Source organism: Quercus lobata, chromosome 5 (assembly GCF_001633185.2).
Source record: "Quercus lobata isolate SW786 chromosome 5, ValleyOak3.0 Primary Assembly, whole genome shotgun sequence".
Classification (NCBI taxonomy): domain Eukaryota; kingdom Viridiplantae; phylum Streptophyta; class Magnoliopsida; order Fagales; family Fagaceae; genus Quercus; species Quercus lobata.
The window spans coordinates 52,047,547-52,069,402 of record NC_044908.1 but is presented as its reverse complement, the minus strand read 5'-3'; the positions used below and the strand labels follow the sequence as shown (position 1 = coordinate 52,069,402).

The following is a 21,856-nucleotide window of genomic DNA, read 5'->3' as shown; positions in this document are numbered from 1 at the left end:
GCCTATGTCTTTTCTCCTTCACAATTTACATATAATTTTTTTTTTTTCCTTTTAAGTTTTTACACCACATTTACTTTTAAAAACGATAAACAACCATATCTTTTCGTTTTTCCTTTTAAGAACATCCACAATAGATGTGCCAAATGTGCCAAATATTTGGCATTTGGCACATTTGGCACACCAAACACAAAAAACCCCTTTATAAGATGTTCCAAATCTCATAATTTTTGCCACATGTGAACAGTACTGTTCCATTTTGGAATGGTACGGACAAGAATGCTAAAAAAAAAAAGTTTTTTATTCATTTCTCTCTGATCCTTTTTGACTTTGTTGTTGTTGTGCTTGATGATGATGATGGTGGGAGGAGTTAATATATTATTTTAATGTGTAGTAAATATTATTTTAATGTATAGAATTGAATGATAGAACATTTGATAAATGAGATATTGTAAAATGATGTGGTAAAATAATAAAGTAGGATTTTGGTGTGTCAAAATGACATTTTTTTTTTTTTGCAACAACGGCTACGAATGCTCTCTACTAAACGTTTGGCATAAACTATATATTAAAAAAAAAAAAAAAAAAACTATTTCAGAGAAAGAGATATATTAGAGTTATAAACAAACATATATCAACGGAGATTAGAAACCATCTATGACCGTGAGACATAGAGATACAAATCTGACAAGATGCAGACAGAGTTGGAGAGACAGATCTGAGGGAGAGGCCTCTTCACTATTGTCAGACCGCTCTTCCTTCATCTCTCAGTTCCACAAAGTCGTCAGTAAGTTTTATTTGCTTGAAAACTTGAGGATAGTTCTAGGCATGACCATGGTGCAATCTTTTTCAATCTCTGGCCCAGCCCCAATATAAGACCATTCTTTCTTGGTAATTTTCAACTAATCTCTTATCCTATTGTCTACAATTAGGTTTGCTATCAATTTAGGGATTTTGTTGAAATCAGGGAAACAACCTAGATGATCAAATTCTACTTGAATTGTTATTAGGATTTTTTTTTTTGGCTTGCAACCTGGGTTATTAGAGAAGAAGAGAAGGCAGTGGAGCAAACACAGGCCAAGAAGGGAAAACATTTTTCAAATCCATAATGATTACAAGGTTGCCCACAACTCATTCCCGCATAGGTATTTCCCCACAAAAAGAAAATTGCTGGTATCAGTCTCTATCATGTTTTAGAGTTGGTCATGATAAATACCTATAAGCCATTACTTTTAGTTGTAGAGAAATTATGAATCTATCGACTATCGAACTATTTGACTAAGGCAAATAGCATTAGACTTGATAATAGATTTTTCTTTGCATGTTTCCCTCATTAGGCACATCTCTTAGGCCTGTTTATTTGCCCATGAATCAAAACCATTCATAATTTTTGTATAATACTACATTCACAAATTGTCGCTATAGTGGATAGAATGACTTATTTGTGTTTTACTATGAGGTGGATTTTAGCAAAAGATTTTTTAATTTTGTTTTGAGAAAATTGGAACATGTTTGAATTTAAAAATGGCTCGAGAGTGAGGTTATGATAGCTATTGTCCTGCCCTATATGCATATAAGCATGTAAGGCTGTGTGTGTATTTTTCTCATTGGGAAAAATTTATATCATTAAATGTCTTTTTTATATTTGGAGGTTATTGTTTTACATTGTAGGTTTGGAGAATTGACAGGTTTTTTTACTTGAATTCTGTTGTGATGCAGAATGTACATTTTTTGGTGTGTCATAGTTTGCATTCTTTGGCAAAGATGTTGTTGAGTTGGGAGGTTGTCATTCTTCGTCACTTGGAGTTTTTAAAATGGTTAGTGATGTTTTTACTTTAATTTTAGGATTTTCCCTCTTACCTATTTTCTTTATTTGGCCCTTTGGTTTACTAATCTATTTAAATTTTGTTATTTTAGTTCAAGGTTTTCTAAACCAGGTTTGATCTTATCGAAAAAAAAAAATTTCTGAGCAAAGTATGCTTCTTTAGTTTTAGATATTAATTTTTGCATGTCAATGAATTTTAATTAGTGTTTTATTTGTACATTTAGCTACTATAGTTTCTTTTTTCTTTTTCTTTTTCTTTTTGAGGTTTCTTTGTTGCATGTTATATAATATATTTGGAGCTTGATATTAGAATTCATGTTTGTTTTATAAAATTTTAACTTTATATTAGAATTTATTTATTTATTTTTGGAGCCTAATTGATTTCGTTTTGCATATAATTCTAAACATAAAAGCCAGTTAGGACTAGATGTAGTTTATAATTGAACATAAGGGTAGGATTCAGAAGTCGGGCTTGGTGCAATGATAAGTACCTTCCATAGAACAAGTTACTATGTTAGTTGGAAATACTATAGTATGGCCCATATTTTTTTGGTTTCAAGAAGTTACAAATCACATAAACCCAAAATAATTTGGATTCCTTTTTTTTTGGCAAAATCTTTTTGTTGAGAACAATATACTCCTGTGAAACTGAAGGTCCAGTTGTTTCCAATTGATGATGCCATTTGGGAAATGGTGAGATTAAAAAAAAAATATTAGTTGTTTGATAAGAGAGATTTAATTAATTATAAACCTCACATGAAGCTTTTTTTTTTTTTTTGTATATATTGTTAATTTTTTAATTGTCTTGGTTGTTTGTCAAAATAGGTTTCTAATTTGTATATTACATCATTCTCAAAAATTTTAGGTGCTTGAAATTTATGATTCTCTCTATATCAACACCTGTAGATCAACCAACTTCTATTTAAGTACATCTTGGCTTTGCTAGGTGTTCGACAAAAGTCCTTCAAGGGCAACTGGTGTACATGTGTTGGGATAATAGAATAGATGAATTGGCACAAACTATATAATGGCCCATAAGTGACTAAGCTGCTTAATTAATTTGTGTATCTCTATTTCATAACTTTTATTGATGAAAATTGTTACCTGGAAAGTGGTTTCTGCTTTACGCAGAATGAGGTCTACTAGCATAAGTTTTATGCACTAGATCATTAAAATTAACAGTTTGATACAAATCATTTTATGTTTCACATGGCAATTTGTCTATGAATCTCCTGGTGTTAAGAATAGGTATTTCTCAACTAAAAAAAAAAAAAAAAGAAGAAGTGTTTTTTGGTTTTATCATGTAAGTCTTATGAATTAGATCATTGAAATTCAAAATTTGATACTAATCATTTTATTTTTTTCACATGGCATATGTCTATGCATCTCTTGGATATAAGATTTAGATCATTTTGTTATTTTCCTGTGTAAGTTAGTGTTGTCATAAGGTATCATCAAAAATTTAAAAGAGATGTGTAAGCCAAATATATGTCTTGGATACTTCTATATGTAACTTTATATGCTATTATGGTAATTTTGTTCTTAAGTTTTAAGACATTTTAGACATTTTGCAACAAGTGTTTTGGGTCAATATCCTATTGTGGGTTCGGTATGGAGAAGGAAATAGGCAGATTTTAATGTTGTTGGTTAGGGAATTGAGTGAATGATAAGGTTTTACTAGAGTTATTGGTGTATTAGTGGCTTTTGCTATATTAGTTGATTGTGGCGTTGAGACTGAACAAGATGTTGGTACAATGATAATTTTTAGTCTGTTTCAGTTGTGGGGTAGGGGTGGGGGATGAATCGAGTTAATTTATAAACTTATCATTAGATATCAAAGTTGGTGTATCAGGGGCATATTCAATTGAAAAATATACACTACTTAAAAGAAAAAAAAAAAAAAATCGCATTCAATAGCTTTCCCATGCATTGCACAAGTTAGCGACTAGTATATATATACATATATTACAATGGTTTAAAAAAAAATTATTATTGGCAATATTAACAAAAAAAAATCATATATAAATACACATGTAATGTAGGTTGAAGCGTAACCAGATTTTGATTTATTTGACTATGAAGTGAATCTTATAAGAATAGGATGATTTATAAGAATAAACATAAAATATGTTTATAACGTTTAAAAAAAAAAGGGTTTATAGCATGATTTAACATATGCTATTTTCTTATATTTAACAAATTATTCACATCCAGTATATCTATAAAATCAATAAAAATTAAATAGAGTAATTCTTAACTCCTAACCATCAAATCCACATTTATGGTTTCTTCTAAAAGAAAAAGAAAAAATGTCCATATTATCTCTAATTTAATATATATATATATATAATTTTTCTAGGATGTTTCTTAAATATTCCTTGGTTCAATGAGCTATTATGGTACAGAGAAATGCTATGTTTAAAAACAAATTTGCAAAAAAATTTAAGTGGTAGGTTGTTACCAGTTGTTATTGGTGGGGGCAAAAAAGTAATTTCAATGATTGATTTAAATTAGAACCAATAATAATTAATCACCTATAATTTGTTGTGAAAGTATTGTAAAAACATTGTGGAGATAGTACTTCTCTTATGGTAGATGAGTAATTATAAGAAAAATATAGTGTATTAATAATTTATAATTTTATTTTATTTTATGAAATACATTAAATAACACTTTGAATTAATAAGTTATGAATGGTATAATATTAATTTGAGTCATATAAAAAAAAAAGATTAATTTGAGGAAACAAAAACCATGTATTAGTCAAGTATATATAAGGGGGCCATTATTTAAATTTATACATAAATTTACATACATATATATATATATATATATATAGGGGTAAGGGCTCAAATTTGTATATAGGTCCTTGGGCCTTGGCCGAGAGCGTGAGTAGTCCGAGGACAAAAGAATGGTAATGAATGGTTCAGACTCAGGACTTAATGAGCAAGATACAAATGAGAAGGTGGTCCAAGGAGGAATATCTCCTCAGATAAGCTAAATATAAATCAGATGTAGATCCTAATGATCAAAGTGACCTTCTAGGAAGCTCTAATGATAGGGACGTGCGCCATAAATGTACAAGAAAGATGGGAACCCAAAAATATCTAAAGGAAAGCTACTACTACCGCATTGAATGCTCTATAGCTAACTCCCTGGCCGCATTAATGAGGAAGTGACCTCTGAACAATACTTCTTCAGCCTTATAACCATCCCCTAAAGGCTTCTAGAAGAGGTTGATGGGACAAGTATCAACATAAACTCTCAACTGTCCACGTGTAGGGTAAAGATGAAGGAAGAGATGTAGTACAAATGAGAGTAGAGACCCCAGAAGGGAGAGGAGGAGGAAAAGGCACTGTAGTAATCTAAATTGCACTTGTACTCTATTTGACTGATTTATTTGAAAACTTACCTCCTTGGACAGTGAATTCATTCAGTTCTATGTTCCTTGTTCTTGCTTAATCATCTTCTATATCCATGCTAGCCGTTGTCAAATTCACTAGGACCTAGTTCTTTAATCCACTCTCTACAAGTTTATTGTACTAGGCTCACTGGGCTAATATCCCACACACTTTGGGAATGGGCTGCGAAACGTGTCCCTACAATATATATATATATATATATATATATATATATATATTACCAAAACTAAAAGAGGAATCGAGGAGGGATTTTTTGGAAAGTTAAGTTGGACCGTGGCCTTCCTAGCCCCCCCTTCTTCTACATATGCTTTGAGAGAACTGTCACAAGTTTCAATAGTTGTGCAAGCTCCAATGGTGGCTATGTTATTGAAGCAAGACATACAATTTCATAATAATAAGTCTACATACCAATAGGGCCGGCTCTACTATATAGGCAAGTGAGACAATTAACCAATAAAGATGTATCTTTACTTGTAAGAGTATTAATTAAGTCCTTATTAGTCAATAGAAAAAAAAAAATTGACAAAGTTTGGCAACAAACTTGATTGTAGCTTAAGGCTAGAACTCCACTCAATATATATTTATTGGATGTGACAAATCCATCATTGGATTGTGTTTTCTTTCTCATATCCTTTATTCTTGCAAAATTTTCAGAAGATTAAATATCAATAACTATGTCATCAATAAAAATTAAGTTTATGGATCGAATAGTAAACAACTATCAATTACAAGAAATTTGATATGTATATTAAAAATATAATCAATGCAATCTAACAATCATATTTTCAAAATATGTAGACATATTAATTTTTTTAATGGAAGTTGTAGCCTAACCAAGTTTGTAGTTAAACTTTGTCCATAAAAAATACCATTTTTAAAAAAATTGAAAATGCTAAAACTACTACAACTTCTATCAACTACCTCACAAATGATTTGGCAATGAATGTTATTGCTACCCCTAATAATTGTTTTTTTAATGATTGGTTATTCAAATTTGTGTTAAAAACCTCTCTCTCTCTCTCTCTCTCTCCCCGCTTGTTTTTATAGTTGAAAACTAACTTTACTCTATGTTTATTTTACCCTTGGTAGTGTCGTAGTGGTAGAAGACAAAGAAAGTAACCATTGTTTTATCTAGATAATGAAGTTATTCAGTCACTCTTATTTAGCTTTTAAGCTTTTACACCAGCCATGTTCATTATTGTGACTATCATTCACTTTTTTTAATATTTATAGTTTGGGTGATGTAGCATGGGTTTTATGGGAATTTTATTTTTTTGGTTAGATAGAACTTCACATTTTTTATTGATAGTAGTATAGGTGTTGCTTTGATGATGATGATGATATACTAGTTGTTAACTAAATAAAATTTATAATTTGTGAAAAAATAAAATAAATATATATCTAATTACTTGTTAATAAACATAACATCCTAAGAAATATTAAGTGAATTAACAATATTATCGGTTTAAAAAGAGATGTTATATAACTTGAATACAAAAATTTAATTACTAGTTTTTAATCTTAACAAGCAAGTAGAATAGATTTTATATTATAAAACAATTATTATTTAATTTATATTTAAATATATAAAAAGTCTAAATTTAATTCTTACCTTAGGTCCCAAAATATATGGAGTGAGCCTTGCGTACTAGTTTGACAAAAAATTGACACTTGTCTATGTGGCAGGCTGTTAATGGTAAGAAAAAAAAAATGTAAATAGTAGGCTAGATGAAAATTAGTAAAATTAGAGAAAAAGATTCTTTATGGACTTTTTCTTTGGACCCTCTCACATAAAAGTTAAGAGGAATAAGAAATGGGAGGCATTCATGGTTTAAAAAACGAAACAATAAACCAAAAATGAGTTTAATTCCCATTTTTACCAATTGGGGTTTTCAGTTTTCATGATTCAACCGCTGATTTTTCCTATTTTTAAAGGATAAGTTCTGTGTCCTATTTCCGATTCAATTGGTCAGTCCAGTCCAGTTTTTAAAATAGTGAAATCATCATGAAAGATGTTGCTTGTCGTTACGTTGCAATATTTCTAAATTTTACAAACACATTAAAGGAGCATTCGCATTGGTCAACACGTGCCCAACTTCTGGTGACCTAATTAGGTTAAACATGGTCCAATTCTAATGTCTCCAACTCATACATAGAGGGCACAATCTCACTGTGCCTTTCTTGTGGTATATATATTCTCAAATATGTTTATACCAAATTACCAATTAATAGACTTTGTGACCTTCGAACACTAAAGTTATAAATATTGTTCATTCTCTAAAAATGGTTCATTATCAAAAGAAGTTATAAATATTGTTCCATATTGTTTGCCTTGATTAATAATCCAGTACACTTAACCCTTTCAAATATACCGAATTAAATACCGATTAAGTTATTTTGACCAATTCTTGTTGTCTCCAAGTGCAAATTCAGACATTTTTGCACATGGAACAATTCTAATAACAAAGATAATTTCTCTCTCTCTCTCTCTCTCTCTCTCTCTCTCTTTTCTACTTTCAATTTTTTTTTTTTTGAGAAGCTATTATCTATGTACAATTTTTTTTAGGAACATTATTTACATACAATTGACATGGGAAAATCCATATTTTAACCCATAAAAGTTTATGTAAAATAATAAATATCTGAGAATGAAAACTACTATATCTCAATCAAGGATCCATATCCCATGCAATACCTAAAATCCCAGCCTTAGATTTAATCTAATAGCTTAAATCTTTGACACCTCACCAAATAACAAAAAGACTATTTTTCCCTTTAAAAAATTTCACCTGCCCACTGTTTTAGTTTCAGCCTTAACTTTTCATAAACTCAATTTTTTTTTCTCTCTCTCCCTTGCGCAGCTGCCTCTCCTTCAACCCATTCTCTGCCTCTCCTTCAATCCATTGTCACAGCAGCCCGGTACCAGTCCACACAAGGCCAAGCCTCTCTCTTTGCCATCACTATTGCTTCGATGAACCAATTCTCTGAACCTCCATAGCTTCAAGAACCTAGTTGAGTTACTATTCTTCCAAAGCTTCGGCGAAGCTTCAAGCTCATCCGATTCCGACGCCAACAAAGAAGACCCATCTCGCTCTTCAACAAAAAAACTTCCTCCCTTTTTCTCGTGTGTGAAGATGTCCCAAGTCCCAACTCTCATGGAGTGAAGGTCTCTCTGAAGCAACGAAGCCATTGGCCGGATCGGTGGTTCCGACGGTACTTGGCCATTGTATCGTCGGAAAATTCCCTTTGTCCTCCTCTTTTTGTTACCCCTTTTCCCTTTGTCACTTCCTATATATTTGTGTGCATGTTTGTTATGTATAAGATTTTTTTTTTTTTTTTTTTTTTTTTGAGAATCATTATATATAAGATAATTTAATAGTAGTGAAGAAGAACTTCAAATAGGCAATGAAGTTTTGGAGTCTAATTAAGTGGAATCGTTAATTTTTGAAGTGTCCCATATGATAAAAATTACTCTATTTTCATTTTCTTTGTCCTATCTAACAAAAAAAAGTATCAGTAGTGGTTGGCCATTTGGGTTTTATGCTTAAAATTCAATTTTTGCTTCAAGAAAACTCAACATAGAAAAATCTAGGCTTTTGTTGTAAATTTGATAACTTTTCGTAAAATGAAGCTTAATTTCTTTAAACTTGAAGGTTAATTTCTTTAATCCTAATTGCTTAATTGCTGTGATGTAGGAATGGAGGATGTTCTAGCGAGCTATGTATTTGGGAAGAAGAAGACAACAAAAGTTGCTCACTTGTAAGTACTTAAAGACTGGAATCCTTGAAATATTGATTTTATATAGTTGTATATTTGGTTTGCCATTTTGATTCTTTACAAAGATTTTAAACCTTGCTAATTCGGATTAAGATGTACTTGATTAGAAGGAAATAGAAAAAATCGCTTCACCACCTCTTTTGCACTGAGCCTTTTGTTTTTGGTACCTCTTGAGCAATTTTAGGAGGTTTTTCCTCTTTGACATTAGCTAGAAATTCTGTTGCTTGGTCATGAGGTATTCTAAAAAATATTTTTCTTTTTTGTCCTTCTAAGTTTACTTAAGTACATGTTCTTTTTCCTTAAATTTGGATTGATTATCCAGCTGTGTATTATTCTAGTGGGATAATATATTTGGCATGTTGTAGTTCATTTTATACATACAAACTATGGTTCTTGAAATGTGAACTTGTGAGAAACTTTTTGTTGTCTTGAATTGTCACCAGTCATACTTTACAAGTTTTGCCCAAATGTTAAGCAATAAATTACAGATTTTTATATGTTTGTTATTGCATGTCCAAAATATTTTGGGTTTTTGATTCGAAATAATCTTCCAAAATTTGGTGATTCTATTTTTCTTCTAATAAAACATCCATTATTTCTAGATGAACTTTGATTCTACTTGGACATTTCTATGTTATTCAGATATGGTTCTGATTTGTACAATAAAGCAAGAATTGCAACTAATTTGTTAGGCATAGTTGATCATATGAATAGCCTAGTTTGTTTTATGTTTTCATTTACTGAGGCTGAAATGTTATATGGAGTAATGACCATATGTCCCTTGTTTTTTTGTTAATAGGAAAAAAATTTAGCCTTTACTGGCCAAAATTTTAATGTATCTTTTGAGAAAAGCTTTTCAAACATTCCATGATCGATTGAAGCACCATGTATCTTGAAGTCAACCTAGGTTAATGCAGCAATGGAGTGCAAAAATGCAGCAATGGAGTGCTTGATTTTTTTCCAGCTTTTTGGTGATGGTGGAGAAACTGTCAAAAAGGGAGCTAGAACAATGGGCCACTACATCTAATTTGGAATGCAAGAATAAAGCTTACTTTGAGAAAATCTAGACACAACCAAAGGCCATCTTTGGAGGGAGCTTTAGTGATGTTGGAGACATAGCACAAGCTATCGGCTACTCAAGCACATTCTTAAATATGGGGCTACAGTTATTTACAATCTGGGCTTGCATCTTCATCGAAAGGTTTTTGTTTAGTTGAGGGATAGCCTAGTTTTTTTCTTTGTGTGGCTCCTGGCCTGGCCTGGGGTGCGTGCCCAGGCTATTTACCTCTGTATACGGATTTACATTTCTTTGAATAAAATTTTCTATTAACATTGAATGTATTCTCTAATTTTGACGCAAGAGTTTCCTTATTTATTTATACAACAATCTTACAAGAATGTAGAGTTCAAACCAAGAAAATGTACTAACATGTTTTATCCTTTCATGATATTATTTTGAGAATGCAATTGATTGTGTGATTTTATGTTTAATTTTGGCGTGCTTTTCCTTCTCACGTAAGGTGAGTCTTTTTCTCTACATGGGAGTCTTCTTCTCACTTTTTTGGTGAGACATTTATGCTGTTTGGTCTTTTCTATGGTAGTTTGTCCTTTTAGTCTCCTTTTAGTCTTACGTTTTCAACTATGGATTCAGATTTTGTTCAAAAGCTACAAAATATTAAGTTGATGGAAGATGAAGGAGAAGTTATTAGGGTTGGATCTATGCGGGATAGGATGTTGGAAGAATGCTCTCTCAGTCTGTTGGGGAGATTTCTCATGACTAGGTCTTTTAACCAACGTGCCACAATGGCTTTATTGCGATCTGTGTGGAAGATGGGTTCTGATGTTCGTATTGTTGATGTCGGAGATGGTGTTTTTCAATTTAAATTCACCATGGAGAGCCAATTGAAGTGGGTGCTAGCAAATGGTCCATGGAGTTTTGAGGATCGTCCTTTGGTGTTATGCAAGTGGGAGTGGGGCATGACTGCGAATTTTGTTCGTTTCAATTCAATACCAATGTGGGTACAGGTGTGGGGGCTTCCTTTTGATCTGTTGTCTGAGGAGGTAGGTAGAGATATTGGTAATGGTCTGGGAAAGGTTGTGGAGGTTGATTTGAAAGCTTTTTCATCAGACCAAGCCCGTTTTCTACGAGTAAGGGTTGAATTGCCATTGGAGAAACCGTTATGTAGAGGGGGTGTTGTTGCAAGTCTGAAAGGAGATAAAGTCTGTATTGGTTTTAAATACGAAAGATTAGTGGGGCTATGCTTCAGGTGTGGTCAGATTGGTCATGAAGCTAGAGAGTGTTCTTTTCAAGTCGATCACCAGCAAGAACTCCCTTATGACAAATGGTTGAAGGTCGGTTTTCGCAAAAACTTTGCTTTTGCAAATACTGGTGGCGGTTTGGTGAGAAGAGAGGTTGATACGCAAGTGGGTCCAAGTCATGGAAGAGTATCATTGCAATCTATTAGGGAGAACATAAACATGGAAATTGATTCCGTGGGAGTAGTTCTAGGGCAAAAGCATGTTCAAGTTGACAGTGGTGTTTCTGTTGGTGGGCCGTCCAAGGGTGGTGTTGTGTTTGGAGCGGTTGAGAAGGCTGGAACAGTTGCATTGGCTGAGAAACGTACTCTTGACTTTGAGGCTATAATTTCGGAACTTGATAAGGCTATCCAATCAGAACCTATTATTTCGACTACAGGTTCAGTCTGTGTAGAATAGTTGGGGACAAAAGGGACATTTATTCGGGCTTGGTTGAAATTAAGGTGATGGACGTTGACTTACCTCCTAATAAACGAGTTCCATAGAGAAAAAAGTGGAGCCATGTACTTCTTTGTGTCTCCAAGAGGTTGCATGCGACTTCAACGTTGGCAAAGGGAAGGGCCAAGCTGTAGCGTCCCGGTTGTTGGCAGGCCCAAACGAAGTGCAACTAAAACTAAAAGTGCTTTTCACAATGTACAAGGCCCATCTTTAAATGCTTCAGGTGGAGGTACTTTTCAAAAGCCTACTTCAGAGAAACAGAATTTACTTAATGCGGGTGAAATTGGGTTCAAGAAAGGGACTTGGAAGATGGCTCAAGTTAAGCCACGGTTTGATACAGAGTTGCCACTTAATACTTTGTTGGGTCCAAAGAGAAGTAACAAGGATATCTCATGTGTGACAGAGAAGGCAGATGGGGCAAAAAAGAAAACCAAGGTGAGTAACAGTGAAGTTTTACACGTTCTTTCTGGGATAGATCAGATTACATCGGCGGAGGTTGCTACGCAACCCTGCCTGGCATTATGAGTTTATTGAGTTGGAACTGCCGAGGGCTTGGGAACCGTCGGAAAATTCGTGCCTTGGTGAAGGTAATCAATAAACAAGATCCCAATATTGTCTTTTTAATAGAGACAAAGTCTGGTTTGGATTGGATGCTAAAGGTTCGTGATTAGTGTAAATATAAAAATGGTTTTATCGTGCCTAGTAGGGGAAGTAGTGGTGGTTTAGCTTTATTTTGGAAGAAAGAGATTAAGCTTGATATTCAGACTTATTCACATTCACATATTGATGCATGGGTAGATGGGGGGGGGGGGGTTGGTATTGGTTGGTGGCATCTTACTGGTTTTTATGGTGAACATGATACTTCTAAAAGAGGGGAGTCATGGCAAAAACTTAAGCATTTGCATGGGACATCTTCTTTACCGTGGTTAGCAATTGGGGACTTCAATGAAATTACTAGCATGGTTGAAAAGGAGGGGGGAAGTAATAGAACAAGACAGAATATGAAATATTTTGTTGATACCATTAACTGTTGTGGTCTTAAGGAAATTCGATTTACGGGGCCATTGTTCACTTGGTTGTATTTAAAAGAGGATGGGTCCCAAATTAGAGAAAGGTTGGATAGAGCTTTGGTTATGGTGGAGTGGTTTCATTTATTTCCAATGGCTAAGCTTGTTCATCTTTCATCATCGGCTTCAGATCATTCACCTCTTATTCTTCAGTTTTTTGCTAAACTAAGAAAAAAGAGGATGGGTAGAGTTTTCCAATTTGAATCAATGTGGTTAAAGGACCCAAGATGTGAGGCTATGCTGGAGGAAGCTTGGGATGAAGGCTTACTTGGTGGGTCGGATGATGTTCTTAATAAATGCTTGGAGAATTGCCGTGCTAGACTTGAGATGTGGAATGGCATAGAATTTGGCAATTTGGGGGAAAATAGTGGCTGAATTACAGAAAAAGTTAGAATGGTTAGAGTTGCAACCTTCAACACCGGATATGATTAGATCATTGAAGAATACTAGAATTGAGTTGAATTGTTGGATGGACAAGAAAGATGATATGTGGAGGCAAAGATCAAGAATTAGTTGGCTGATATCGGGAGATAGGAACACCAGGTTTTTCCATGAGAAAGCTTCTGCAAGATACAAAAAGAATTTCATAGAGGGTTTGTTAGATGAGAATGGTAGGTGGTTGGAGGGAGATGAGCACGTGGAGGAGTTGATGTTGCAGTACTATGAAAGGCTTTTTACTAGTAGTGGTCCTACGGATTTTGAAGAAATCTTAGATGTAGTCCAACATAAAGTCGCCCCAAGGATGAATCATGTATTTGTAAGAGAGTTTACAGAAGTTAAAGTGAAAAATGCCATTAAGCAAATGTATCCGTTGAAGTCTCCTGGACCGGATGGCATGCCTCCATTATTTTATCAACACTTTTGGCCCATGATTGGTGTTGTGGTTACTTCAACTGTTTTAGCCTTCCTTAATTCAGGTATCATCCCACCTAATTTTAATCATACACATATTGTCCTTATTCCTAAATGTAAAGAGCCAAAATCTGTGACTAATTATAGACTCATTAGTCTTTGTAATGTGGTTTATAAAATTGCATCAAAAGCCATTACTAATAGATTGAAAAAAGTACTTCTTTTTATTATTAGTGATACCTAAAGTGCATTTGTGCATGGTAGGTTAATCACTGATAATGTTCTTGTAGCTTATGAAATGATGCAACATATTAGTCAAAAGAAGAGTGGTAGAGTGGGTGATTTGGCTCTAAAACTTGATATGAGTAAGGCATATGATGGGGTAGAGTGGATATGGTTGGAAAAAATTATGCAAAGGTTGGGTTTTGATGATAAATGGTGTGCTTTGATTATGAGTTGTGTCACTACTGTTTCTTATTTTGTGAAGATTAATGGCAAACCTAAAGGGCATATTGTTCCAAGTAGGGGAATAAGGCAGGGTGACCCTCTATCTCCATATCTATTCTTGCTATGTGTGGAAGGTCTTTCTGCTCTTATTAAGAAAGAGGTGGAGAATGGAAGGCTGGGGGGAGTTGCGGTTTTCCGTAGGGGTCCCATAATATCCCATCTTTTCTTTGCCGATGATAGTCTCATTTTTTGTAAAGCTTCCTTGGAGGAGTGTGATGCCCTCCAGAGGGTGTTGCGGGTTTATGAATGTGCTTCGGGCCAGCAGTTAAATCATACCAAAACTTCTCTGTTTTTTAGTAGTAATACTCCTATGGATATTCAAGAAATTATTAAAGAGAGGTTTGGGGCCCAAGTGATTAAGCACCATGAAAAATATCTTGGTTTGCCGTCATTGGTGGGTAGGAATAAGAAAACTATTTTCAATTCTATTAAGGACAAACTAAGGAAAAAGCTTGCTGGTTGGAAAGAGAAGTTATTGTCTAAGGTAGGAAAAGAAGTGTTGATAAAAGCTGTGGCACAGGCAATTCCGACGTATACTATGAGTGTTTTTAAATTGCTAGACTCTCTTTGTGAGGATTTGACGTCTATGATACGTAATTTTTGGTGGGGGCAAAGAAATGAAGAGAGGAGGATAGCTTGGATGAGTTGGAAAAAATTATGTGCTCCAAAAAGTTGTGGTGGGATGGGATTTAAAAAACTTAAGGAGTTTAACTTGGCTTTATTGGCTAAGCAAGGGTGGAGGCTTCAACAAGGTCATGATTCATTGGTGTATAAGGTTTTGAAAGCTAAGTATTTTCCTACATGTGATTTTTCATAGGTTGTTTTGGGCAATAATCCCTCATTTACTTGGCGGAGTATTATGTTTGCTCAACCCCTTATTAAAAATGGTTTACGGTGGAGGCTTGGTAATGGTGAGAGTATCCAGATTTGGGGTGATAAATGGCTGCCTAAGCCTTCAACTTTCATGGTTTCATCTCCTAGATTGTTTATGCCACATGATATGAAGGTTGGAGAATTGATAAATAAGGATGAGGCTTCGTGGAAGGCTGATGCTATAGATGCTCTATTTGTGCTGGATGAAGTAGAGGTTATAAAGAAGTTCTCATCTGCCCGAAGATAAACTGATTTGGGCTTGGAGTAATAATGGAGTGTTCTCAGTGAAGAATGCCTACTGGGTTGCTTGCCAAATGTCAATAGCTAAATTTTCTGGTTCAAGCTTTGATGGCAGCCAAGAAAGGAGCTTCTGGAAACGTCTATGGTAGATCAATGTGCCTCACAAAATAAGGCACTTTGCTTGAAGGGCTTGCCGGGACATCTTACCATTGAAAACTAACCTTGTTAAAAGAAATGTTTTGCAAGTGGCTACATGTGATGGATGCAACGTGGAGGAGGAAGATTCGATCCATTTTTTCTGGAAATGCAGTAGAGCAAAAGAGCTTTGGTCGTCGTCCAAGCTGGTTTTTCCAAATGTAATGAACCGGTTAAGTTCTTTTAAGGAGATGGTATGGTGTTTATTGATGGATGAAAAAAGTTCACTGGAAAATCTGCAGTTGCTGCTAAACTATGCGTGGGCGTTGTGGGGAAACCGGAATGAAGTTCAATGTGGCGGAAAGCGAAAAGATGGTAGGATGCTTCTTCATTGGGTGACTCAATATCTGGAGGAATACCGATCTATCATTGTTTTGACACTAGTTACAAACATTTCTGTTCAACATGTTCAAAGGTGGAACCCGCCACCCACTTCGTGTTTTAAGTGTAACGTTGATGCTGTTGTGTTTGCTGAGTTGAAGTCAGTGGGAATTGGTGTGATTGTATGGGACTGGCATGGGCACTTTGTAGTAGCAATGTGCAAGCATTTACACACACCACTGGGACCTCTTGAAGCGGAATCGAAGGCTGTTGAAATTGGTATGCAGTTCGCAAAGCAGCTGGGTTTATCAGACATCATCATGGAGGGTGATTCGTTAATGGTTTCTAGAGCGTTGAATTAGTCATCCTCACCTCCAGCCTCAATTGATGCGGTAATAATGGGGATTAGTTTAGCTTCATTGGAGTTCCACACTGTGTATTTTTCTCCTGTAAAGTGTAATGCTAACTCCCCAGCTCATTTGTTAGTAAAGTATGCCAAGGGTATAGTTAATCAATGTATGTGGATGGAGAATTGTCCAAGTTTCTTAGAACTTGCAATTCTTCATGATGTAAACTCTAATGTTGTCTAATATTAAGTGTGTGATTTCCTATCCAAAAAAAAAAAAAAAAAAAAAGTTGAAACTAGTAGAACAATTATGATGTTGCATTACAATCACAAATCGATACATGAGACGAAAGATAAACAAGAAAAGGATTTGATTCAAGAATGACAAAACTTCTATTGAAATGAAAACTTTGATTACAAGAACCTAGTAATAATAACAAGAGTTCTAATAAAATATACACATCCATGGGCAAAGATTCGCTTAAAATAGATGGTGCCAGCAGTTTCCAAATCGCCAACACGAAGCATTACTTGACAGAGTGGCTCAGGAGTTGGACCTCTTTGAAGCTCAAAAACATAACCATAAGGATCCTTCACAAAGGCAATAACAGATTGTCCACCTTTAACAGGACCAGGCTCTCTAGTGACAACATCACCCTTGGCCCGGATGTCTTCAACCAATTTGTAAACCTAAATGTTCAAGGAATGCATAATTCAGCCTCAACACTAAAACAGAAATTACATCAACAATCTTCCAAGAATATAAAAATGAAACTTACATCTGGAGTTGCAATAGCAAAATGACCAAAACCAGTTCCAATATGATATGAAGACACACCATAATCTATGAAATCAATATCAAAGTAATTTTTCAGAAACCATACAGTAGTCGTAATTAAAGTAACATTATCACCCAATTTGTCATTTTCAATAAGTCTCAACTCTGTCACAAAATACCCTATGCATATTATCATGAAATACACAATCTCTCTCCAAAGCCTCTTTCTGTGTGTGTGTGTTCCTTTTCCCCTCTTTTTAACTAGGACCACCAAAACAAGTTTACTTACTAGTGAGATTACATCCCTAAATCAACCATCAAGGAGAAAAAAAATTAAAAAAGGTTAACATTCTCTTTCTCTTTGCTTATCTCTTCATATTATATGTGCAAATCCATCTTTATTCCATAGCTGCATCTAATTTTCTTAGGCCAAGCTTCTTTACTGTATCAAATTGAACTTAAATATGCATAATCCACATAGCCTCTAAGGTCCTTGTGTATGATTGTATTTAGAAGCTAACTAAAATGTACTCAGTCTAAACAAAAAGAATATAAACCTAAACTAGTTCAAAATCAAATAAAGTAATTTTAAAAATTGTTTAAAAACTAAACTAAACCACTTTTTTTAACTTTTTTAATCAAACGCCTCACATTTTAACCTCACCCCCGCCCAAAAATCAGAGCAAAAAAGCAAGATAATAACAAAGATCAGAGCAAAGGAAAAAAACACAATGATAAGGTTATTACATAGAACTAACCCTTCACATTCCCAGATTTTAAGGCCGGCAGTCTACTCCATGTGTTTACACTAATTTAAGCATAAATACAAATTTCACTCACACTCAATCACTCACGCACACAATGACATGTATTTAGTATTTACACAATAAAACACATGCTCATATCAAAACCCATTTTGACATTAATCCCCAAGTCTGTAAACGGCCATCCAACTGCCATTCATTTGAAACCCAAAAATCCAAACCAATCAACCATACCCAAAACAGTCGGACTTCAACGGAGACAAACAACAAGCAGTTGATTGACACCATCTACTGCTTTTAGAAGACTTCAGAGCATAGTGTGGGTTTCAGAGAATACTGTGGGTGGTAGTGGGGAAAGAGATTTGTGGGTTTCAGGGTAATCCGACAGACCAAGCCCGCTCTTGTCAAAACTGGCGAGGCGGAGCAATGGCTGTACTGGAGGCACAGTTGGGGTTGAGAGGAGCGTCAGGGAGAGGGAGGTAGAGAGAGAAAAACCGCTGGTGGAAGTGTGAGAGAGAGAGAGAGAGAGTGAGAGAGAGAAAAATAAGAGAGGAGAGAGAGATAGGTATTTCACGGGATATGAATCCCTCAATCAATATTAGACCAATATGCAAGTACAACAAAGAAAAGGGGAAAAAAATCCCAATGAAACTACTAGCATCCTGCATGATAAATGGAGTACGTAGAATCAGTTTTCTTCTCGGAAAACTTTCCGAGGTAAAATTCCATATTGGAATTCGAAGGGAGCTTTTACTGGTCATTCGTGTACAAAATTTTTTTTTTCTTTGGAATCAGGTAACCTTTAAAACTCGAGAACTGTAACAGTCACTGTAGTCCACCAAACAACGACTACACTCCCCAACTCCCAAGAGGGTTGAACCACTGAACGCAGGCCCTCAGCTAATTTACTGCATCATATTGTAAGTATGGCCTAGGAAAAACACCGTTTCACATCTTTTGAATTCTGTATTTTGTAGTGCTACATTACCAATAAGTGCTCCTACCAACTATCAGAGCATTCATGTACGTAGCTTCAAAACCCGTGGCTTCTCATTCTCATTGGTTTCATTGAAAATACCAAACGTCAAGTCCCTCTATCTCTCTTTATTTGGATGATCAAGACCCCCCATTTCTTACTTTCCATCTACTTCTTTTAATGAAAGAGATTGAGACTTCTATAAATATACCCCATACACGTTCACCCTTATGCATTCCATACCATTTTGCTCTCTAGCTTGCTTTTGATTTTACTGTAACTTTTGCTCTTTCAACTGAAACATGGCAGGAGTGAAGAGTACTGCTTCTTCTGTTAAAAAGAAATCTAGCACTGTTGTACAACGTGAAGATGAAAATTCACTTGCACTAATCCAAGCAGTCCAAGATGCTCCCATCACTTCATCCTACAATGATCGTATTCGTCCACTCCTTGATACAGTTGACAAGCTCCGTCACCTTATGGTCACAAGAGAAGGCATACAGCTCCCCACCATTGTGGTTGTTGGCGACCAATCATCAGGAAAATCTAGCGTCCTTGAATCACTTGCCGGTATCCACCTTCCCCGTGGTCAGGGAATTTGCACAAGGGTACCTTTAATAATGAGGCTTCAGCACCAGCCACTTCCTCAACCTGAACTTTTCTTAGAATTCAATGGAAAAGTTGTTAGAACCGATGAAGAACATGTTTCTGAGGCCATCAATCTTGCCACTGATGAGATTGCCGGCCTTGGGAAGGGGATTTCTAACGCTCCTTTAACATTGGAGGTGAGAAAAAATGGTGTTCCTGATTTAACAATGGTTGATCTCCCTGGAATTACTAGGGTGCCTGTGCATGGCCAGCCTGAAAATATCTATGACCAGATAAAGGAGATTATCATGGAGTATATTACTCCTGAAGAGAGTATTATACTCAATGTTCTTTCAGCGACAGTGGATTTCACTACTTGTGAATCAATCAGGATGTCACAGATGGTGGACAAGACTGGTGAGAGGACTCTTGCTGTTGTTACTAAGTCTGACAAGGCTCCTGAAGGGCTACTTGAGAAGGTTACTGCTGACGATGTCAATATTGGGCTTGGCTATGTCTGTGTTAGGAATCGGATAGGAGAAGAATCTTATGCAGAGGCGCGAGTTGAAGAGGCAAGACTTTTTGAAACTCATCCCCAGCTTTCCAAAATCGATAATTCTATTGTTGGAATTCCTGTTCTGGCACAAAAGCTGGTGCAAATTCAAGCAGCTAGTATAGCGAGAAATTTGCCCGCTATTGTGAAGAGCATTAATGACAAGTTGGCCATGAATGTTGCTGAACTGAAAAGAATGCCCCCGAAGATGTCATCTGTTTCTGAGGCAATGACAGCTTTCATGCAGATCATTGGATTAGCAAAAGAATCATTACGCAAAATCGTTGTGAGAGGAGAATTTGATGAATACCCAGATCTTCAAAACATGCATTGCACTGCTCGGTTGGTAGAAATGCTCAACCAGTATTCTGATGAACTTCACAAGCACGCTGAAACAAAGCCAGCAAAGAACTTTCTGATGGAGGAGATTATGGTTTTGGAGGAAGCCAAAGGTATTGGACTGCCGAATTTTCTTCCCCGCACTGCCTTCCTCACTATCCTACAGAAAAAGGTGAAATGCATATCGAGTATACCGATTAGTTTTGCTGAGAAGGTCTGGAACTATGTTGAGGAAGTTGTCATTTCTGTCATAATGCAACACTCTGAAAACTATTACCAACTGCAGTTATCTTTTAGGCGTGCTGGGCATAATCTTATAGCCAAGATGAAAGAGCGCTCAGTCAACTGGGTCATGGAGATCGTTGAAATGGAAAAGCTGACAGATTATACTTGTAATCCAGAGTACTTGTCTGATTGGAATACTCTAATGTCTCAACAAGATGCATTCATGAAGGATGTCTTGACCAATGAAGAAAGGCCTGCAAAGATAAAGCTTAATAGTTTTGGTGAGATTGAAGTTGGGAAACTTAGGGACTATCCACATGTTCTGCAACAGGCTTTTGATATGAAGATGAGAATGACTGCATACTGGAAAATTGTGTTAAAAAGATTGGTTGACTGCATGGCTCTACATTTACTTCTCAGTGTTGGAAATTTGGTTAACAGAGAGTTTGAAATTGAGATTGTGAATGAATTGATGGGACCTGGTGGTGGAATTGAAAGGATGCTGGAGGAATCACCTGCAGTTGCTGCAAAGCGACTGAAAATAAACAAGAGTATACAGCTGCTTAAGAAGTCCAAAGAAGTTGTTGCCAAGATCATGGACAAGGTTGGCACGTATGCTGATTAGAGATTAGTGTGTTTTTCTATGTTATTTATGATAAAGTTGTTTGCTTTCTATGCATTTTGTTTTGTTTTCCTTTCTTGGAATTCTGTAGTATTCGTTGTAGTATTATCATGTTTTAGATGGTGAGAGCCAATTTTTATTTCTTGAACCTACTTATTAGTTTATTGCTTAACAAAATCAGAGTTATAAGACAGGTCGGGCATTTGTGTACAAGCCCTTAAGTTCTGCCATGTTTACATTGCTTATATCCAAATGCTATACAAGTTCCAGGTGCTTTGATTGTGACAGTTGATTCAGTAATCCTCTCGTCTTGTCATTCTCTAAATCCCTCCTTTCAATGCAATTTTGCATCTAACATTGTTATGACCATTTGTATCTAGGCTATTTGCTACAATTACAAAACTTCTAATGAACTAATCTGAACACTGATTATGTCCCAGAAGGTCATCTAATTTTAGTAGGAATAAAATGAATTGTTAGATGAGAGCTTGCTCATTAGTCAGTAAGTGCTAAGAATAATGAAATTGATTAAACTGTTGTACGTATGGGACGTGTTGATGGGTATAATCCGTAGAACAGCAAGAATGAAACAGCATTCACTTGTGACTGATGAGAAGGAGCCAGTCTTTACCAATAGGTAACATAAAGTATATAAATAATAACCGATTTTTTTTTTCGAGGAACCAGTAATAAAGATTTTATAAATGAACTAAGCATTGTTGTCTGTCAATCGCATTAGTGAACTACAAAGGGGAAATGTTTTTGGCTTAGTGGAAGAGGACCTTTGTAAATTAAATTTATTGAAGGAAATGGATTTATGAAGATGCTCTGCCCT

The 21,856-nt window shown here is 35.4% G+C and overlaps 3 protein-coding genes and 1 long non-coding RNA gene across 5 annotated transcripts; all 4 read left to right on the top strand.

Moving 5' to 3' along the window:
* Window positions 1-620: 620 nt before the first annotated feature.
* LOC115992976 lies at window positions 621-10,460 on the top strand. 2 transcript variants are annotated; one of them, XR_004092740.1, is made up of 5 exons: window positions 621-888; window positions 1,043-1,142; window positions 1,717-1,814; window positions 8,940-9,003; window positions 9,821-10,460. It is a non-coding gene; the product is annotated as an uncharacterized LOC115992976 (long non-coding RNA). The 2 variants fall into 2 exon arrangements; XR_004092741.1 differs by having other exon boundaries at window positions 1,008-1,142.
* Window positions 10,461-13,266: 2,806 nt separating this feature from the next.
* LOC115990658 lies at window positions 13,267-15,321 on the top strand. Its single transcript, XM_031114469.1, has 3 exons — window positions 13,267-13,759; window positions 13,985-14,976; window positions 15,019-15,321. Exons 1-3 carry the CDS (start codon window positions 13,267-13,269, stop codon window positions 15,319-15,321), a joined length of 1,788 nt encoding a protein of 595 aa, XP_030970329.1.
* A 379-nt stretch (window positions 15,322-15,700) lies between these two features.
* Window positions 15,701-16,192, top strand: LOC115990657. The gene has a single exon (XM_031114468.1). It carries the CDS (start codon window positions 15,701-15,703, stop codon window positions 16,190-16,192), a length of 492 nt encoding a protein of 163 aa, XP_030970328.1.
* A 2,804-nt stretch (window positions 16,193-18,996) lies between these two features.
* Window positions 18,997-21,024, top strand: LOC115990656 (dynamin-related protein 4C-like). Its single transcript, XM_031114467.1, has one exon. The coding sequence runs from the start codon at window positions 18,997-18,999 to the stop codon at window positions 21,022-21,024; it is 2,028 nt and encodes a 675-aa protein (XP_030970327.1).
* Window positions 21,025-21,856: the final 832 nt, after the last annotated feature.